The 17507-nt window shown below is 39.7% G+C and overlaps 1 protein-coding gene across 1 annotated transcript; it reads right to left on the bottom strand.

Moving 5' to 3' along the window:
• Positions 1-6602: 6602 nt before the first annotated feature.
• LOC111873235 (gastrula zinc finger protein XlCGF52.1) lies at positions 6603-17446 on the bottom strand. Its single transcript, XM_023867775.2, has 2 exons — positions 17196-17446; positions 6603-9047 (listed from the first exon to the last, which is right to left on the bottom strand). Exons 1-2 carry the CDS (start codon positions 17388-17390, stop codon positions 8196-8198), a joined length of 1047 nt encoding a protein of 348 aa, XP_023723543.2. The 5' UTR covers positions 17391-17446; the 3' UTR covers positions 6603-8195.
• Between the last annotated feature and the right edge of the window lie 61 nt (positions 17447-17507).

Here is a 17507-nt window from a genome sequence, read left to right as displayed (position 1 = left end):
ATCAAATTTCTTGTGAAAGAGGAAATCCCTGCTGCAGAAATTCACAAGAGATTCAGCATGCTTATGGAAGTGTGTGCACAAGTGCGAGCAATGTTCGAAGATGGGTGAAACATTTTAAAGATGGGAACACCAGCATCGAAAATGAGTCTCAGAGCAGTCGTCCTCGAACAGCCTCAACTGAACACAACAAGGAAAGAGTGGATGAGATCATTCAAGATGACAGGCGTGTGACTGTGGACGCAATAGCCTGAAAACTTGGAATAGGGCATAGTGCAGTAGAGGAGATGATTGAAACTTGGGCTATAGGAAAGTTTGTGCTTGTTGGGTCCTGCGGTTATTGACCGAAGACCACAAGCGTCAGTGAAAAGCCATCACCTCAGAACTGCTGCAGAGATATCGATGAAAGCTGGTTTCACAATTTCAAGCCTGAAACGAAACAGCAGAGTATTGAATGGCACCATTTGCATTCTCCATCAAAAAAGAAGGCAAACACAGTGCCATCACAGTCTTCTGGGATGCAAAGGGATTATTCTGGCCGAATTCCTGGAACCTGGGCAAAACATCAATGCTGCTCATTATGTCCAGATGCTGCACAAGCTCCGTCATGCATTGCACGATAAACATCCGGGACGAAACATCATCATCCTGCATGACAAAGCTTGCCCCCACGCCGCTCGCCTCACATTGGAAGCCTTGATCTGGTACCCTCCGACTACCATCTTTTCGGATTTGTGAAGGATCAGCTGCGTGGACGTTTTGAGGCAAGGGAGGCAATTCAGAAAGCAGTGCGTCAGTGTCTTCGGATGGCTGGAATGGAATTTTACAGAAGGGGAATTTTCAAACTACCAGAATGCTGGGAGAATTGTGTACAAAGAAGTGGCAATTATGTGGAAAAATAAAGAAAGGTCTGTGGATTGAGGTGGTGTATTTGGTTTGTCAATAATAAAGCATGTTACTTTACAAAAAATTGTTGCTCATGACTTTCAGTATGACCCTCATAAAAAATATAACAAGTGAGCCCTGGCTTACACGTCATACATTCATTGCTTGGCGGGATGAAAATGCCCTATTTTTCTTAAAGGAGAACAATGTTGAACTTATTACCTGGAATGCAGGATGTTCCAGTACATTATATCATCACAAAGTTGTGAGTTGTATGCCACAAGTTCAATATTTTAATTAAAGTTGGACAGTATTGAAGAGATATACACTAAACCTGCTTGTACTCATAACTTAATGGCCCACAAAGTTGTGATTGGGTGAATTTGTAGTACTGGTACAAGCCACAAGAGTTGCATGTAGTTAGGTGGGCATATCTCTCTTAAAGATTGTCTGCTGCAACAGCAAAAGAAAAATCCAGATACTTTTAACAGTATTAAATATCACATTCCTGAAGCAAAACAAAAGGTCATAATGTTACCATTGCTGTTCTGGCTCTTTTATGTGGGACGTAGACCTTGAGTTCTTATTAAAACAACATGACAAAAATGTAGTCTGTGTTCACAGAGATGATGGGAAAGTCATTGGCATATCCGAGGGAGTTGAATTACTGGATGCTCCTTTCAAGCAGGTGTTACCCTGGTTTTCAACAGTAGTATGTTGACAGCTGCTGTGTTCTTGGATATCAAGGAAGCCTTCGACACACTGTGACACTATGGCTTACTGTATAAATTTTCTGAATTAGAATTTTCTTAAAAGTCTCATTAAGCTAATGACATCCTTTTTCACTTACAGAAAATTTAAATTTTTGGTAGAAGATGAATTTTCTATTCCAAGAGAAATAGTGGAAGGTGTGTCCTAAGGTTCAGTCCTAGCTGAAGTATTGTACAGTCTATGTACTATAAATGACACCCTTGCTGCATCTGGTATGTTGCGGCATGATAAACATATGTTTCCGTGGCAACAGATACTGATGCAAACAACATAGTATGTGGTGCTTTCTAAGACTCCATGACTAGGCAACTGCACGGTAAACACATTTTCTTAGCAGTGAATGAACAGGCAACAATACAGGACCTCTTGGAAGCAGCGTTTTCTGTGTCGTACGTGCTGAAATTATATAACATGCACCAACGGCCGTACTGACCGCAACGTCTGACGCCGTAGATGTTGCACCCCAGCAAGTGCGACTGGCATATTTTACAGCCCTTTACGGAACACATAGGTTTAGGTCTACTGTACACTGCTGACATAATTTCAATATTCCATTAAGCCCATATATTCAAAATTACCAACATACAACATGACTGCATATAGGTACATGCATAAATCATACAATTCAACAACGAACACAACAGACATGAAACAATCTGATGATGTGACAAGGAGACTGGCACAGCGATTGCACTATAGACTCGTACTCACAAGGTGCTTCATTTGAGTACCGGAGGGGAGACCGCCTATACTGACTAACTCTCTCTGGACTATTCTTTAGTTGCTGTAGGGTAAAATGTCACAACTTCTCTGTTTAAATTGTTCCAAGTTCACCATTTATCAAGCATTATTCCAACCGATGCTACATAGCCTAAGATACTAAAGGCATCGTAAAATAAGCCCTAAATAACACACACTCACAAGAACACTCACACACTTGTAGGATACCAGTACATTCTAAAGGTTTCTGGAATCGCTGGATTTTTGGGCTTTTTCCAGCGTCTGGGTAGAAACAGTTCTAATGGACCGAGCGGAATAGTCGTATGCTGTGAAACAGATCCAGTTTCTGGAAGGGTATATTCTCTATTTTTTTTAATACAGGACAAGCGTTGCGTAGTACAGGATGAGTGGGGATGTGACGTGGCTCTGTGGCTCAACGTTTCCTGCATAGAGCAAATACGTCACAATATACATTCATATATATACGTTCTCTATAGTTATTCCCGTTCATCCCCGATAAATGGCGTTAATAGTAGTATTGTAAAAGAGTCAGTTCGGGAACTTTACTTTCACACTGTGTAGGTTACCAATTTTACTCTGAATATTTCTGATCAAGACTCAAGTCAGTAACCTTTTCTTTTCTTTTCCATGTGTTAAGTCACAGGCTTCTAGGTCACGATCAGAGTCTCACTGCTGTTCCATCTGTCTCCTTTCTGGTTTCAAATTTCACATTCACCAAATTCAGTACTGTTATTTCGTAGTCCATTCTTTCCACGCGGCTCGGCATTGCCTTGTACTTGTCAGCCCTTCTGCTGCATCAGCTACACCAAACAGGTGTTTCGCTGCGCACAGCATGTGTACATCATGTGACATAAAATTTATACATTTTAAAAAAGTTTCTGAGTGAGGGGGATCAGAGGTCTCCAAAATAAAAACTTCCATTAATAATTACTAACTCAGATCCCTGGTGTTATTTATTTTGTACTAATTAATATATGTATAAAACTAAAAGGCACACAATTCAAAATACACTTCTTTGAAGAAGAGAAGCTTTGCTTTAGTCTGATGGGAATATGGGGTTTGTTAAACTGACAGACCAGATGCGAGTCACTGCCCTCGTATTGTACTATCCCAATGTATATAACAAGAGAAGCCAGACTTACTGACCCATTGGAGACAAATTTGGTGTTCACAATTTCAGGAGCCTGGAAGAGACATGATATTGACGTCACACATATTTCGATCCACGCTTTCCATGCAGCGAATTTATTTTTAACATTTAAACCACCTGACAAAAATAGCACATAAATTCCTACTTCATGAATGCGCTGAATGTAAAATATCATGATAAAAGCGATCCTGGGGCTTTTCATACTGTAACGTGTTTGGGTGACTGGAGACCGACTTTGGATTGTTAATTGGTTTTATTTACAACCTACAGGTCGTAACTACAATTACTTATTACACTAATGCGGATTTACACAATTTACAACATGAGAGCTATACAAATCTCACTAAATTACACACCCCAGTCTCACTGCACTATAGCACACACACAGTCTTGAAGTCACACAGTAAGTCCTCACTGCTGACTTTCTTAGCTTTCACTCACTATCACATATTACACATCAAATCTTCCCATCACACTTTACATCCTCACACACCAACCTCAACTATTCTTCTGTACTCCGCTCGCATTCCTCTCTCGTTAACGTGTAACTAACTCTGACTGCTTTCTTAATAATTCCAGTTTTTCCTATAAACCCTCAATCCGAGAAGTGGAAGACGCAGCTTGCTTTCTGTTGCGTAATCACTGCACTCACAGGAAACATATGTCACGTGATGAGTGACATCCCGTCCACGGACGAAGTACACACTGTTCCTATACTGTTGGCTGCATATGTTTTGTGGGCGTTGTCTAGTAATGGGTCTACACGCCACAAAACTTTTCCTCAGTCCCTTTCAGGAAAATGCCGAGATACTACCTTAAATTAAGTCACAACTTCCTTCCAAACTATGGCTTTCCCTAATAATCTTATGACGACAAGCTTTACAGTCTAAGGGACTGAGACAGCTGTCAAACATACCACATAATAAGATGTTCACTGTCTTGGGATTGCAGGGTCAAGGCCGATTAAGCCAAAGTGCACTCGCAGAGCTGCTTCAGGATGACATGATCAATGAATATCAGCTCAGGGAATCACCCTAAGAACTGTAATACCAAACATTAACCAATTCCATACAGTTGCGCCTTTCTGCAGAAGCCACTAGTTGCTCAGCTACTCAATGACTTACCATGTTACTAAATGCAAGGGTTTATTACCATTCACTGCCATGTTCACAGCCTGACACTGGCCCTTATCCTGAGCTGGATGCATTCCATATTCATTTCTTTAAGCATACAAATACACAGCATCAGCCTACCTTCACACTCTTCTGAGGAAAAGTGCAACTTGTAAATCCATTTATCCACTGCCCACTATTCTACTGACAATGACACAAAATGGAACACATTCCAGGACCATGGAGCAGGATATCTTCTGGTGATATAGCGGCAGCCAACATGTGGTGAAACATGAAGTAGAGCTCTGCTGATGAAAAGTCATTGAGTGACGAATGTAAGGTACATCTTATGCATAATGAAGGAAGCTTTCCTTGGCAAGAAAAGTGTCAGCAATCAGAGATCACTTGCTCAAGAGTGCCCAAGAATTAGCATCGGTTGCAGTGCATTCAGTCAAGAAAATGGGTATGGTGGGGGGCCATAACTGCACTGAATTTAGGTGCAATTAAAAGCTATTACTGTTATATCATTCTAATATAATAAATCTCTGAATATTAATGATTTTGTGCGATTTTATTAATGAATTATATAATTACACTAAATTTTCAAGTTACTTCACAATCTTCAGTTAATGTTCCCTCCAAGAAAGTGGAGATCTACAGGAAAAAGGAGTGCCTCAAAGACAAACCACTTTATTTTTGGATCTTATGAGAGACTGCTCAGTTTTTAGCTATCTTATACTTACAATGAAAAGATGTGTGCAAGTCTCATGATCCTTTGAATTAATTAATTATACTATTTTATTTCTCCACAAGCAGAATCAACATATCTTTATTTAACTTTCTTTTTACAATCAACGTACACCACAATAAGATATTTTGCCTGCAATGACCAATATAGCATACTTTGTATACATCTGACCAATCCATAACAGTTTAATAGTTATCTCAATATACTCAGTCCAAATGATACATTGATAATATATGATATACATATTGTCTGCAATGACCAATACAGCATACTTTGGGTACATCTGATCAATCCATAACAGTTTAATAGTTATCCCAATATACTCAGTCCAAATGATACACTGATGATATACTGATTTGTAACTAAATGATCAACGAATGTACTCACAGCAGAAGGTGGAAGAGCATATATAACATATAGCAAAAAGCAAATGATGCTGCAGAATTATATTTCTAAGCTGTCTATCAGTTTCAGTGACTATACTTTACTAATATCTAGCTTCCACTGCTGAATTAACATCTTAACTGTAGGAGAATGTCAAGTCATGTCATGTCATATCCCTTTCCAATCAACAAGAAAATGTCTTTTGTACATTCAGCAATCAGAAATAAACAAATACTCATACCAACTGACATTTTGTACCATTGAACTCAGTTCATTTCCCATCAGATGGAAAGGTTAGCAACAGCAAACAACTCTAATATCCTGTAGCACTACAAACATGCAGCATGCAACACAAAGAAAAAATTGTCTTATTTAAACATGGAATACTGCAGCATGCCAGTCACAAATTATTCCTTTAGTCTAAACCCGTCCCCACTGCTCTATGATGTACTATACACACAAACATGTATATACTGATGTGTCTTCAGGTTACTTTGCTTACTGAATGACTTATACACACAATGCAGCAGAATGGTTGCTCCCCACTATGTAACCACTGATCATCCTTCAAATGACTTTGTTTACAGAGTGACTTACCCGGGCCTGGAGTGTGATGACATCTTTTTTTCTTTGTATCTCATGCAATGCCCTTAAATATATAAATCTGATAGATGAGCTGCTGGTTGCAGAAATGTAAATTTTACAGGTAATTTTTCATAATTTTTAAGTTTTTGGCCATTTTCCAGCTTGGGAGTAATTTTTCAGTAAATTTTGGGGATTTGAAGTTTCTTTTATGGCCATTTAACCCATTTTGGGGAAGTTTTATTCATATGTTTTCTGAAATGTGAATAATATAGAAGTGTTCTGCCTTTATTATAAGAGCTCTCTACAAAGGCAGCATGCAGCTGCAGCCCAAGAAGCAGGTGCTACCACAGTATACAATAATACGTTGTAATGGGGAAAGTATTGACAATGTATATCATAAATCATATTAAGATGGCAGCAGGATATGATAACAGTCACTCACACTCTTTTCAAGTTCTGAGAAAAAGAAATTTGCTTAGTTACAAATATTTTTCGCTGGAATCTCTCTCGATTCACTTAACATAGTTATGTAGACTGTAGTTGAGTTTGGAGATGATATATGTTCCAAGTGACAATAACATTTTATATGGTAAGATGTGCGACACAAAACTAGCAGTAGAAAAAATATTCATGGTAAAACATATTGGCTGCGACAAGCATATACGAGCTGTGCAAATTTCAAACAAAAAGAAATCTGTGCAAATGCTAATGCAACAAAGAGTCTTTGTCTGGAGGTGGGAATAAGTCACTGGATTTCTTTTTCAGAAATCTGTGTGATGCTCTGGTGTCCACAAATATTTCATTTGGGGCTGTGAACAAATGAAAAACTGAAACAATCTCTGGAAGTGATTTGTGGTCATTCCAACCAGGATGAATCCACCCTTAGAAAAAAAAACTACCTTTCCAAGTGCTACAACAATATCCTGGAAATCATCAGGAATAAAGTGCATGGGAAGATTTTCATTTTCATTTATGAGACCTGCAATATGAAGACTTGCTACGTGGCAAATATCATCACTGGAACCTTGGAAACTGATGGACCAGGTGAAGTATGTAGAGTGAGGTCCTCGAATTCGTTAATTAGTACAAAATTTGTGAACTCTTATATAGGTTCATGTTTCTACTGTGGACAGACACGATGACATCTTGCTTTTCGTGACTGATGCTGCCCCATATATTTTAAAAGCAGACAAGTCAATAAAGTCATTTCATACAAAATTGGTGCATGATACTTGCCTAGCTCATGCACTGCATAGAGTGACGGAGGAAGTGAGATCAAATTTTTTCAAGTGGATGCTCTTGTATCGAGGATGAAGATTTTCATCAAGGCTCCAGTTCGTAAGATGGGAGTTTAAGCCTATGGTTCCTGGTGTTCCACTGTCCCTGCAACCCATCATCACAAGATGGGAAAAGTGGACTGAACTATTGTGAACAATTTCAGGTAGTGAAAAACACTGTAGATTCAATGAAGACGGAGGATGCGAGGGCAACTGAAGCTGCTCAGGAGCAGTTCTCGTGCAGTGAAATGGAAGGACAGCTGGCTTCCATAACGGCAAATTTCAATTCCTTGACAGAAGAAATCAAATGCTTGCAGGAGAAAAGAGCAATGCTAATTGATTTGCTCGATCTGGTGAAAAAAGTAGCCAATTATTTGGAGAAAGTGTCAGGGAATACTGTTAAAATCATGTCAAGAAAAATGAAAAGTGCAACTCTGAATGAGACAACTTAAATACATTTTAAAAAAATTAGTGGATCTTCCATGACATATTTTTAAGACTTTTTTTTTTAATTTTAAGTAATTCTTCTGTATTTTTCAGGCATTTCATGGGTCACATTTAAATATTTTTAGGTCATCAAAATCCTGGCCCTGCTTATTACGCATGCTGCAGGACAATGGCTCCCCAGTATGTGCGCGCTGATGAGCGTTCAGAAGTTCTTTCTTATTGAATGACTCATTACACACATAGCAGCGGAATGGCTCTGAAATATGTGCCAGGTGATGATCTTCCAGACGCCTTTGCTCACTGAATGACTTGTTACACATTTTGCAGCAAAAAAGATGCTCCCCACTATGCACACGCTGATGTTCCTTCAGACGTCCTTCCTTACCGAATGACCTGTTACACACGCTGCAGCAGAATTGCAAACCATTGTGTATATACTGATGATCATTCAGACTTCTTTTCTTTTTGAATGACTTATTACACATATTGCAGCGGAATGGCTGCACCCTATGTATGAGCTGATGGTTCTCCAGGCGGCTTTGCTCAATGAATGACTTATTACACACACTGCAGCGGAATGGCTGCCCCCTATGTATGTGCTGATGAATCTCCAGACTGCTTTGATCATTGAATGACTTATTACACATTTTGCAGTGAAAAAGACGCTCCCCACTATGCATACGCTGATGTTTCTTCAGACGTTTTTCCTTACCAAATGGCCTATTACACATGTTGCAGTAGAATGGCCAACCAGTATGTATATACTGATGATCATTCAGACTTTTTTTCTTGCTGAATGGCTTATTACACACATTGCAGCGGAATGGTTCCCCAGTATGTATGTGCTGATGATTTTCCAGAAATCTTTGGTCACTGAATGACTTATTACACGTGTCGCAGCAAAATGGCCGCTCTTCGCTATGTATGCCCTGATGTGTCTTTAGATTAGCCTGAAAACCCAATGACATAACATACGTTGCAACAAAATGAATCACCACGCTCATTGCAGGAATATTGTTGCTCCTCACCATATACAGTTCACTCTAAGTACTTTGGAAAATGAGAGGAAATAGCATGGCAAATCTTAGTAGGGAGAGACATAAGTTTGAAGCCCCAGTACAGTGAGATGTTAAATTGGTAGGCGTGAAAAAGGTGACAGAGAGAGGAGCAGGGAAAGAACGCACACACTCTTGTGTGGTGTGTACCTGAGTCCATCAGAATGTATGGTGGTTTCTGAGTGAATAAAAGTTATGCTGCCACTGTTTAACAAATTCTAAAATTAAATAAATATTATGAATTTGTAAGGCTGGACAGGAATCCAGTTAATAGTGGATAGGATCATACAATGAAATAACAAAAAAGTCTGAGTTAAAAATGACACTAAAGAGCCTGCAGTAACATCCTTGAAACAACTAATTACATAAAAGGCTTCAAAGAGAATAGAATAGCATCAGTTAAACAGACATGGCCACCATGAACAAGTCCATGTGAATCATCACCTAGGATTCCATGAAACACTCTTTAACAAGGAAAACGTTTGGCTTTTGTCAGAAAATGGCCACTACTTTTGGATATGTGACATGGTACTGGGCACACCAGACTCTGTAGAAGCAGGTGAGGGAACACCTTGCAACAGTTGCATATGTGTCAGGCAACTGTGCCTCATTTGAAGGCATGTTATGATTTCCTGCTTCCTGATTGAGCCAAATGACTGCCACACCACACTAATATAGCTGAAGCAACTGCAACTTGTTCTGCTGTGTTGGTCCATGTCTTGCCACAATGAGATCAAATGGTAAAGGAACACACCCAGAGGCTGCTCTGCTAACTCCCAAATAACACTGCTTCACTGGATGCTGCATGCAACATTGGTGCAGTGGGTTCTGGTTATCAGTGGTTAATTCAAACTGCAAAGGTGCCACTTGAACCAAATCTCCTTAAAAGGGTGAAACTCCATCCACAACAAATAATGTAAACAAGAGTTAATAAGGACTCTTGTGTTCTGTGAATTCTAATTACTTTTTTCCAGAACATTACCAGAAATGGGAACATGGGTTCATCGGCAAAATTTGTATGCACCTCACAGCAGTCCCTGTACCAGTCACCGTGAAGTGCAGAACCGTGACTTGGTCAAGAAAATTCATGTACAGAGTGGGGCGCAGAAAATCCTTTTTGAAGCGAAAAAAGAAAATTATTGCTGATAGACAAAATTTATGTTTAGCTAATGAAAGAACATACTTTAAAGTTTTATATCATGTAGTTTTAAACAAAATATCTTGAAGGTGGTGGCCACCGTTCTCTATGCACTGATGCAACCGTTTTCTAAAGTTCCCCTCTGCACGTTCCAACATGAGCACCATAATTTAGGCTACTTCCTGCCTAATAACATTCTTCAGCTGAAGCAGGTTTGTGGGCGATGTTTAAAAACCTCTGCCTTGAGGTATCCCCATAAAAAAAATCACAGGGCATTAGATCAGGTGAGTGTGCTGCCCACGGGATGTCACCTTGAAGCGAGATGAACCGTCCGGGGAACTTTGCCCTGAAAACTGTCATGGAAGCTCGGGCTGTGTGGGCCGTAGCACCATCCTGTTGGAACCAGACATTTCCTAGATGCATTTCTTCAAAAACTGGTTCAAAAAAGATCTCAAAATCGACAGTCGAACTGCCTCCACATTTTCTGGTGACGTAACGGACCACTGTCATCCTGATGATTTTTTCACTACACTCCCGGTTGTCCAGAAGTTCTCTACCCACAAACCAATCGATTTCCAGTCAGGAACCAGACCTCTGGGCTTAATTTCGAAGTGAGTACAGAATGCACGCTCCACCGCCATGTAGGAATGGTTCGAAAAATAGGCTTCTACAGCAAACGCACGCTGCTTACTTGTCCACCTCATGTTTCCTACTGAGGGGTATTAGACTGAAACTTCCGTGACTGCTGCCTTCACCAAGCCTATCCCCACTTTTCTACGACCTACCCTCCCTTCACAATGCGTCTTCACAAAAAGGGAAGTTTCTGCGCCCCACTCTGCATATGCAGAAATTTCCTTGGATGTTCATTAATATGTAACTAACTTCATGTGAAGCTGAGCCCTTCTAGAGAAGCTGCCAATTGCCCAACTACTCAAAAACCCTCCAGCATTTCATGGAACCCAAAAGTTCATTAATGTATTCGTAAGAGCCCTCCTCTGGTCCCTATCCTGAGCCAGATCGATCCAGTCAACACCACCCCATCTTATTAGTCTAAGATCTATTTTTACTACTGTCCACCCACCTACGTCTTAGTCTTCCTGGTGGTCTCCTTCCTTCTGGCTTTCGCACCAATATCCTACAAGCGTTCCTCTTCGCCCTCATGCTACATGTCCCGCCCATCTTATCCTCCTTGACTTGATCATTCATACATTATATGGCGAAGAGTAGAAGTTATGAAGTTCCTCTAACCTCCTGTCACTTCATCTCACTTTGGTCCAAATATCCTCCTCAGCATCCTGCTCTCAAACACCCTCCATGTTCCTCCCTTAATGTCAGTGACAAAGTTTTACATCCATACAAAACCTACAGAGTGATAATATAGATATCATAAAGCACAGAAACTCTGACAGTACTAAGGAGGTTGGTCTACAAGTAAACACAAAGAAGACTAAGTATATGTTGCTATCTAGTCATCAAGATCATGACATAAAGATAGGAAAGAGATGTTTTGAAAATGTGGCACAGTTCAGATATTTTGGAACGACTATAACAAATAAAAACCTGATTCAGGAGGAAATTAAGAGGAGACTGAACTTCCCAATTCAGAACCTCCTGTCTTCTAATCTGCTGTCTGACATAACAATTAGAATATACAAAGCTATAATTTTGCCTGTGGTTCTGTATGGGTGTGAAACCTGGTCTCTGTCTTTAAGGGAGGAACACAGACTGAGGGTGTAGAAAAGTACATGTTGAGAAGCTTCATAAGGTGTACTCTTCTCGAAACAAAATTAGAATGATCAAGTCAAGGAGGATGAGATGGGCAGGGCATGTAGCACAAATGAGAGCGAGGACGAATGCATATAGGATATTGGTGGGAAAGCTGGAAGGAAGGAGACCACTGAGAAGACCAAGATAGAGGTGGGTGGACAATATTAAAATGGATCTTAGAGAGATAGGATAGGATAGTATGGATTGGAGTGATCTGGCTTACGATAGGGAACAGCAGAGGGCTATTGTGAGCACAGTAATGAACCTTCTGATTCCATAAATGCTGGGAAGTTCTTGAGCAGCTGCACAATTGGCAACTTCTCAAGAAGGGCTCAGCTCCATGAGTGAGTGAGTGAGTGAGTGAGATCTGACAAATGCAAGAGATCTGATCAGTTGTTGATCTGTTATGTCAAAACCCACACTGATGATCCCTAATAACTTCATCTATATATGGACTTAACCTTGAAAGAAGAATATTGGATACAATTTTGTATGAAGTTGATAGCAGTGATATTCCCTGATAATTTCTACAGTCAGTTTTATCACCCTTCTTGTGAACTGGTACAATAATAGACTCCTTCCACTGATTAGGAAGTTTTTCCTTTTTCCAAACAGAATTAACTTATGGATCTTAGAACATAATATTTCACCTCCAGTCTGAATAACTTCTGCCAGAATTTGATCATTTCCTAGCATTTTATACCTTTTCAAATTTGTAATAGCACTTTCAACCTCAAAAGGGCTAGGATCAGGTACTAACGGCTCAGCTGTGTGGATTTCTGTCTGCCTAACATCACTGATCCTACATACATTCAATAACTGAGAAAAGTAGTTCTTCCACCTAATCAAAATGATGTGAGATTCTGAAAGCTGGTCACCATTCTCATCCTTCAGTAAATTACATACAAAGCACAACAGACCACTGTAGGTCGCAGCGCAAGGGCCAAGAAGGCCCACCCCTTGTACATACATTCATTCACATTCAGGTTACGTAGAGGTTGATAAGCTCTTTAAATTAATTTCTTCCTCTATACACATCTATAAAATGTTCTTGTTCTTACTGTTGGTTGCAAGCTCATCAATTTTTCTTTCAGATAACCCCTCTTTCTATTCATGAAGTGCCCGCTGACTTTATGTCTTATATTGTTCAGCTTACACACATTCATTTCACTTGGATCCTGTAACCACTACAATTTGGTTTGTTTCCTTTGACCTACTTCATTGAACCATGACTTATGCTTCTTCAGTTCAATATAATTTAGAATCCTTTTGGTTGAAATTTTTATATTCTTTATAACAATATCACAGACTCTCTGTCTTAAGTTTTCCAAAGCTGCGAACCTATTTGAGATTTCAACGTGGTACTGCTCTTTACCTTCTACCTCGTTTAATTTCTTGAGACTGAACCTCTCAATATGAACTATGTGCTTTGTTTGTATACTCACTGACAGTCTCTCCCTAACTTCCACCACCACCAGATAGTGGTCAGTATCACAATCTGCTGTCCTAAACGATAAAACATGAAGTAGAATTGAATGCCGTCTCCTGGCTATCAAAATATGGTCGATCTGGTTGTGCTTCTTTCCATCAGGAGATTTCCAAGTAAATTTATGAATGTTATGATGTGAGAACATCATACTTTTGGCAGTCAGATTTTTGGATGTGTGCAAATTTTACCACTCTAACTCCATTATAACTGTTAGTTTCATGCAAACTCTCATTCCGAACTGCTGGCTTGAAAATGTCTTCCCCCATCTACTTTGGCATTGAAATCTCCTAACAACATTTTCATATGGTATTTAGGGAATTTATCAAATATATCTTCTAGTTCTTTATAAAAGCTGCCCTTATATCATAAATTTTATCCTCTGTTGGGGCATGACTATTCAGAAGGTAGATATCTCATCAGCGATCCCTTAGTAATACGTGTACGTATGACCTCTATCACTAACAAACTCTATGCTCTTAAATGCTGATATGATTCTCTTATGTATGAAACATCTGTACTTACATGAATATCATTCCTCTTTCCACAGAAAAATGTATATTCACCTTCTGGTTCAGTGCCACCTCTGTCCATCTACCCTCCTGTACCCCCACGAAATATAACTTATATTTTGATATATCTTCTGCCACTGTCCTGAGTAAACCTGCCCTATACATACTTCTCACATTCCATGTCCCAAATCTCAGGTCCATTTTCTTTAGCTTAGATCATTAACCAAAGAATCTGTCCAGGTCCAAGGCCCTTTGTGACATTTTGTAACAACCTGATTTTTTACAGCGAGTTGTCAGCCACACAACCAACCCATAACATGGAGGACCACCCCTTGTCAGCTGTCTGCAACTTCTTATTCAAAATATTCACAACTACCCTCCACATCTGGAGGCCATCTCCTCCATCTGCAACTGGAGGACACAGCATGCCGTGGTGACAAGAACTCACCTAAAATGCTGATGTTCATTAATAGCCCTTTTTTATGTGTTTCATTACATCCACTGTATATTCCATTTGACCATAATGATGTCTATGTTTTCTAATGTGTTGCCAATGCCCTTTCTTTACTATTTATTGACTTATATTCCTCTCACACATTCTCTGTATCTAATTTTTAGTCATTCTCCTTTCTGATAGAAAATGACAAAAATCTGTCACATCAACCAGTCACCTGATGGCAAGTAGAGATGGAACTCCAACAGTGTCAGGTATAACAACAATTTCCAGTCATATATCGATACGTAACTGGACATGGTGGCAGGGCTTACATGGACGAATGTCAATACATGATAGACAAAGTTGTATTCTGTATTGCCACTGTATTCTGTGCCAATGCATTCATGAATATTTTGTCTGCCTTCTTCTGCCATCCAGAAGTCATAATTTGAACTTCTTAAGGAATGAATGCCATTTATATATTACAGTGTGTCACGTGTTTGTACACACACGTTTGACCGAACCTCCGCCCTCTGGGTTTAATAAAACTGATATATAATCCCTTGTCTGATGCAAATGAAGAATCTATTAGTGACCTGTTAAATGAAGAACTGAATATTGACGTTGATGATGAGATTAATTTGGAATTTGAAGAAGAAACTGCTAGTGAAGAATCGAGAAACAAAATATCAGGAAGTGAAAGTGAGAGTTAAACAAGTGTTGTCGGGAGTTGGCGAGTGGGAAGGCGCGACAATGGGCAACAAGGAACCCAAAGACTGCATATTCACTAAAAATGCAGGGCCACAATTTAACCTTATGCCTGATGTAGAACCCATGGATTATTTTAGCTTATATTGCAATGATGAACTACTGAATAATATTGTTATTGAGGCAAACCGGTACATGAGACACAAAACTGCCGAACTTCAGCTAAGTCCGTCGTGCATTTGGAGTAGGTGGTCTGATGTGTCTGTTCCTGTAGTGAAGTGGCTTTTAGGTCTAATTATAAATATGGGCCTAATTCCATTACCTGTCATAAAAGACTACTGGTCTAGTGAGGGGAAACCACAGATACAATTTTTTGGTGACTTAACCCTTTCGCGCGGTCATTTAAATTCCGCTGCCGTGTCTCTCCGGCGATAATATATTCAGCCGACCATTTAAATTTTGCTCGAAAATGATTTATGCATCATTGTTCTTAAATTATATGAGATAGGAACTTGAAACTTTCACTAAAATGACCTTAAAAGTTGGTTTTATAACCTTACCTTATAATATGAGCGCCCGGTATCTTGGCAATGGAAGCAGGTGGTTTAGAATTTGAGCAGTGTATGGTACGCCTTGAAGCATGAAACTTTCACTAAAATGATCTTAGAAGATGGTTTTTATAACCTTACCTTATAATACGAGCGCCCGGTATTTCGGCAATGGTAGCAGGTGGCTTAGAATTTGAGCAGTGTATGGTATACCTTGAAGCGTTCTTCTATACACAACGATGACTCACATTCACTCCACCAATACTGCGTATCTTTCATTTGGCCCTTTTTTCCGTAAACCACACATCTTCTGTGCGGTCTTGCCTTCTTCCCCATGGGGAGAATATGAGGAAATGTCTTTCCGTGAGTCGTTTAGCTTGCCAGATCAGCTGCAGTAAATTCAACCTTTATGTTATCATAACAAGGGGTTGGTGCTATGAGTTTCATATTCCATCCATTCTGGCTGCAGCAGATGTCATAGGGGTGACCACAGAATTCATGAAGTTATTCTAAGAACTGGCTGGTATGTAGTGCACGAAAGCAGATCTTAGCTGGCTCAAAAAAATATTTCTGGTCATCCCTTGAAACGACCACCAAGGTCAGTACGATAAAATGGAGTCAACTGGAGCGATAATACATGAAGGAATGAGTTCTTTTCCCCCACACACACACCCCGTCACAGGGGGGGGGGTGACCACAGTGTTTTCTAAGAATTCTGAGTGTGTTAGTGTGGCCAGCTCAGGGCAATATGATATTATAAACACAGCACATATCACGTCTCTGCTGTTTATAACTTCATAGGAAAGAAAACACGCCATTCATAACAGTTTGAATGAGGAAATCTCTTCCAGAAGCAACACGATTTTACTGCAAGAGAGGCATATGTAACGATGACTTAACGCAGCAAAACTCATGTTTCATTATATATTATTCTTCTGACAACAGGCCAGCGAAAAATCTATCTACAGCAAAACCATCAATTATTATGGGCGTTATAACATAGGTGTGCAGCTGGACGATACATAGACATTGAACCCCCGCAGACGATTTAAATGCCTGATGAAACATACACGCCAAACCACGCTGAACGGCTAATTATCCTCACGAGGCTAAGTGGANCAAAGACAATTTATCACGGATATTCTGGTTGATGCGTGTGGGGAAATGATACCACCAAAGAAAGCAATCAAGGCAATGAACGAGAAAAAAAAAATACATCATGTGATAGAACATATAGAGAACCAGTATCAGAAAAGTTTTGTGCCAAGTAAAAACAATGAAATAGATGGATCAACAGTTCCGTTCAATCGCAAAATAATTTACAAAATTTATAATCAGCCCCCAAAATAAAACAAACAGCCAGACAGATGGAGATGAGAAAGGCAACTGACTTTCTGCATATTTGTGATATCTGCCTAATAGTAGATAAACAGAGACATTCACCTCACCTCACATTTAACCTTTGTTTCCTGAAATGTTATTGGCACAGGATCCACTTCCTCTTGCGGATCTGAGTCTTCCTCAACTTTTATATTCAAGACCTGGTTTGGTCCATGACTTTCTGGGTACATCTGAACATATGGACCCAGTACAACATCCTCTGAATTTGTATAGTTCTGTAAAATCATATTTTTATCAGTCATGGTTGCACAGCACTTTACGTGAAACAATGTATGGTCTCCCTGCTGTAGCTGTTTCTCATCACATCTTGCCCCTAACAGCTGCTCTGTACGGGTTTCTTCTCTACAGACTTCATAAAC

This window comes from Cryptotermes secundus, unplaced genomic scaffold (assembly GCF_002891405.2).
Source record: "Cryptotermes secundus unplaced genomic scaffold, Csec_1.0 scaffold6822, whole genome shotgun sequence".
NCBI classification, from domain to species: domain Eukaryota; kingdom Metazoa; phylum Arthropoda; class Insecta; order Blattodea; family Kalotermitidae; genus Cryptotermes; species Cryptotermes secundus.
Note: the sequence above shows the minus strand (reverse complement) of the source record. Positions and strands in the feature narration are given on the sequence as shown.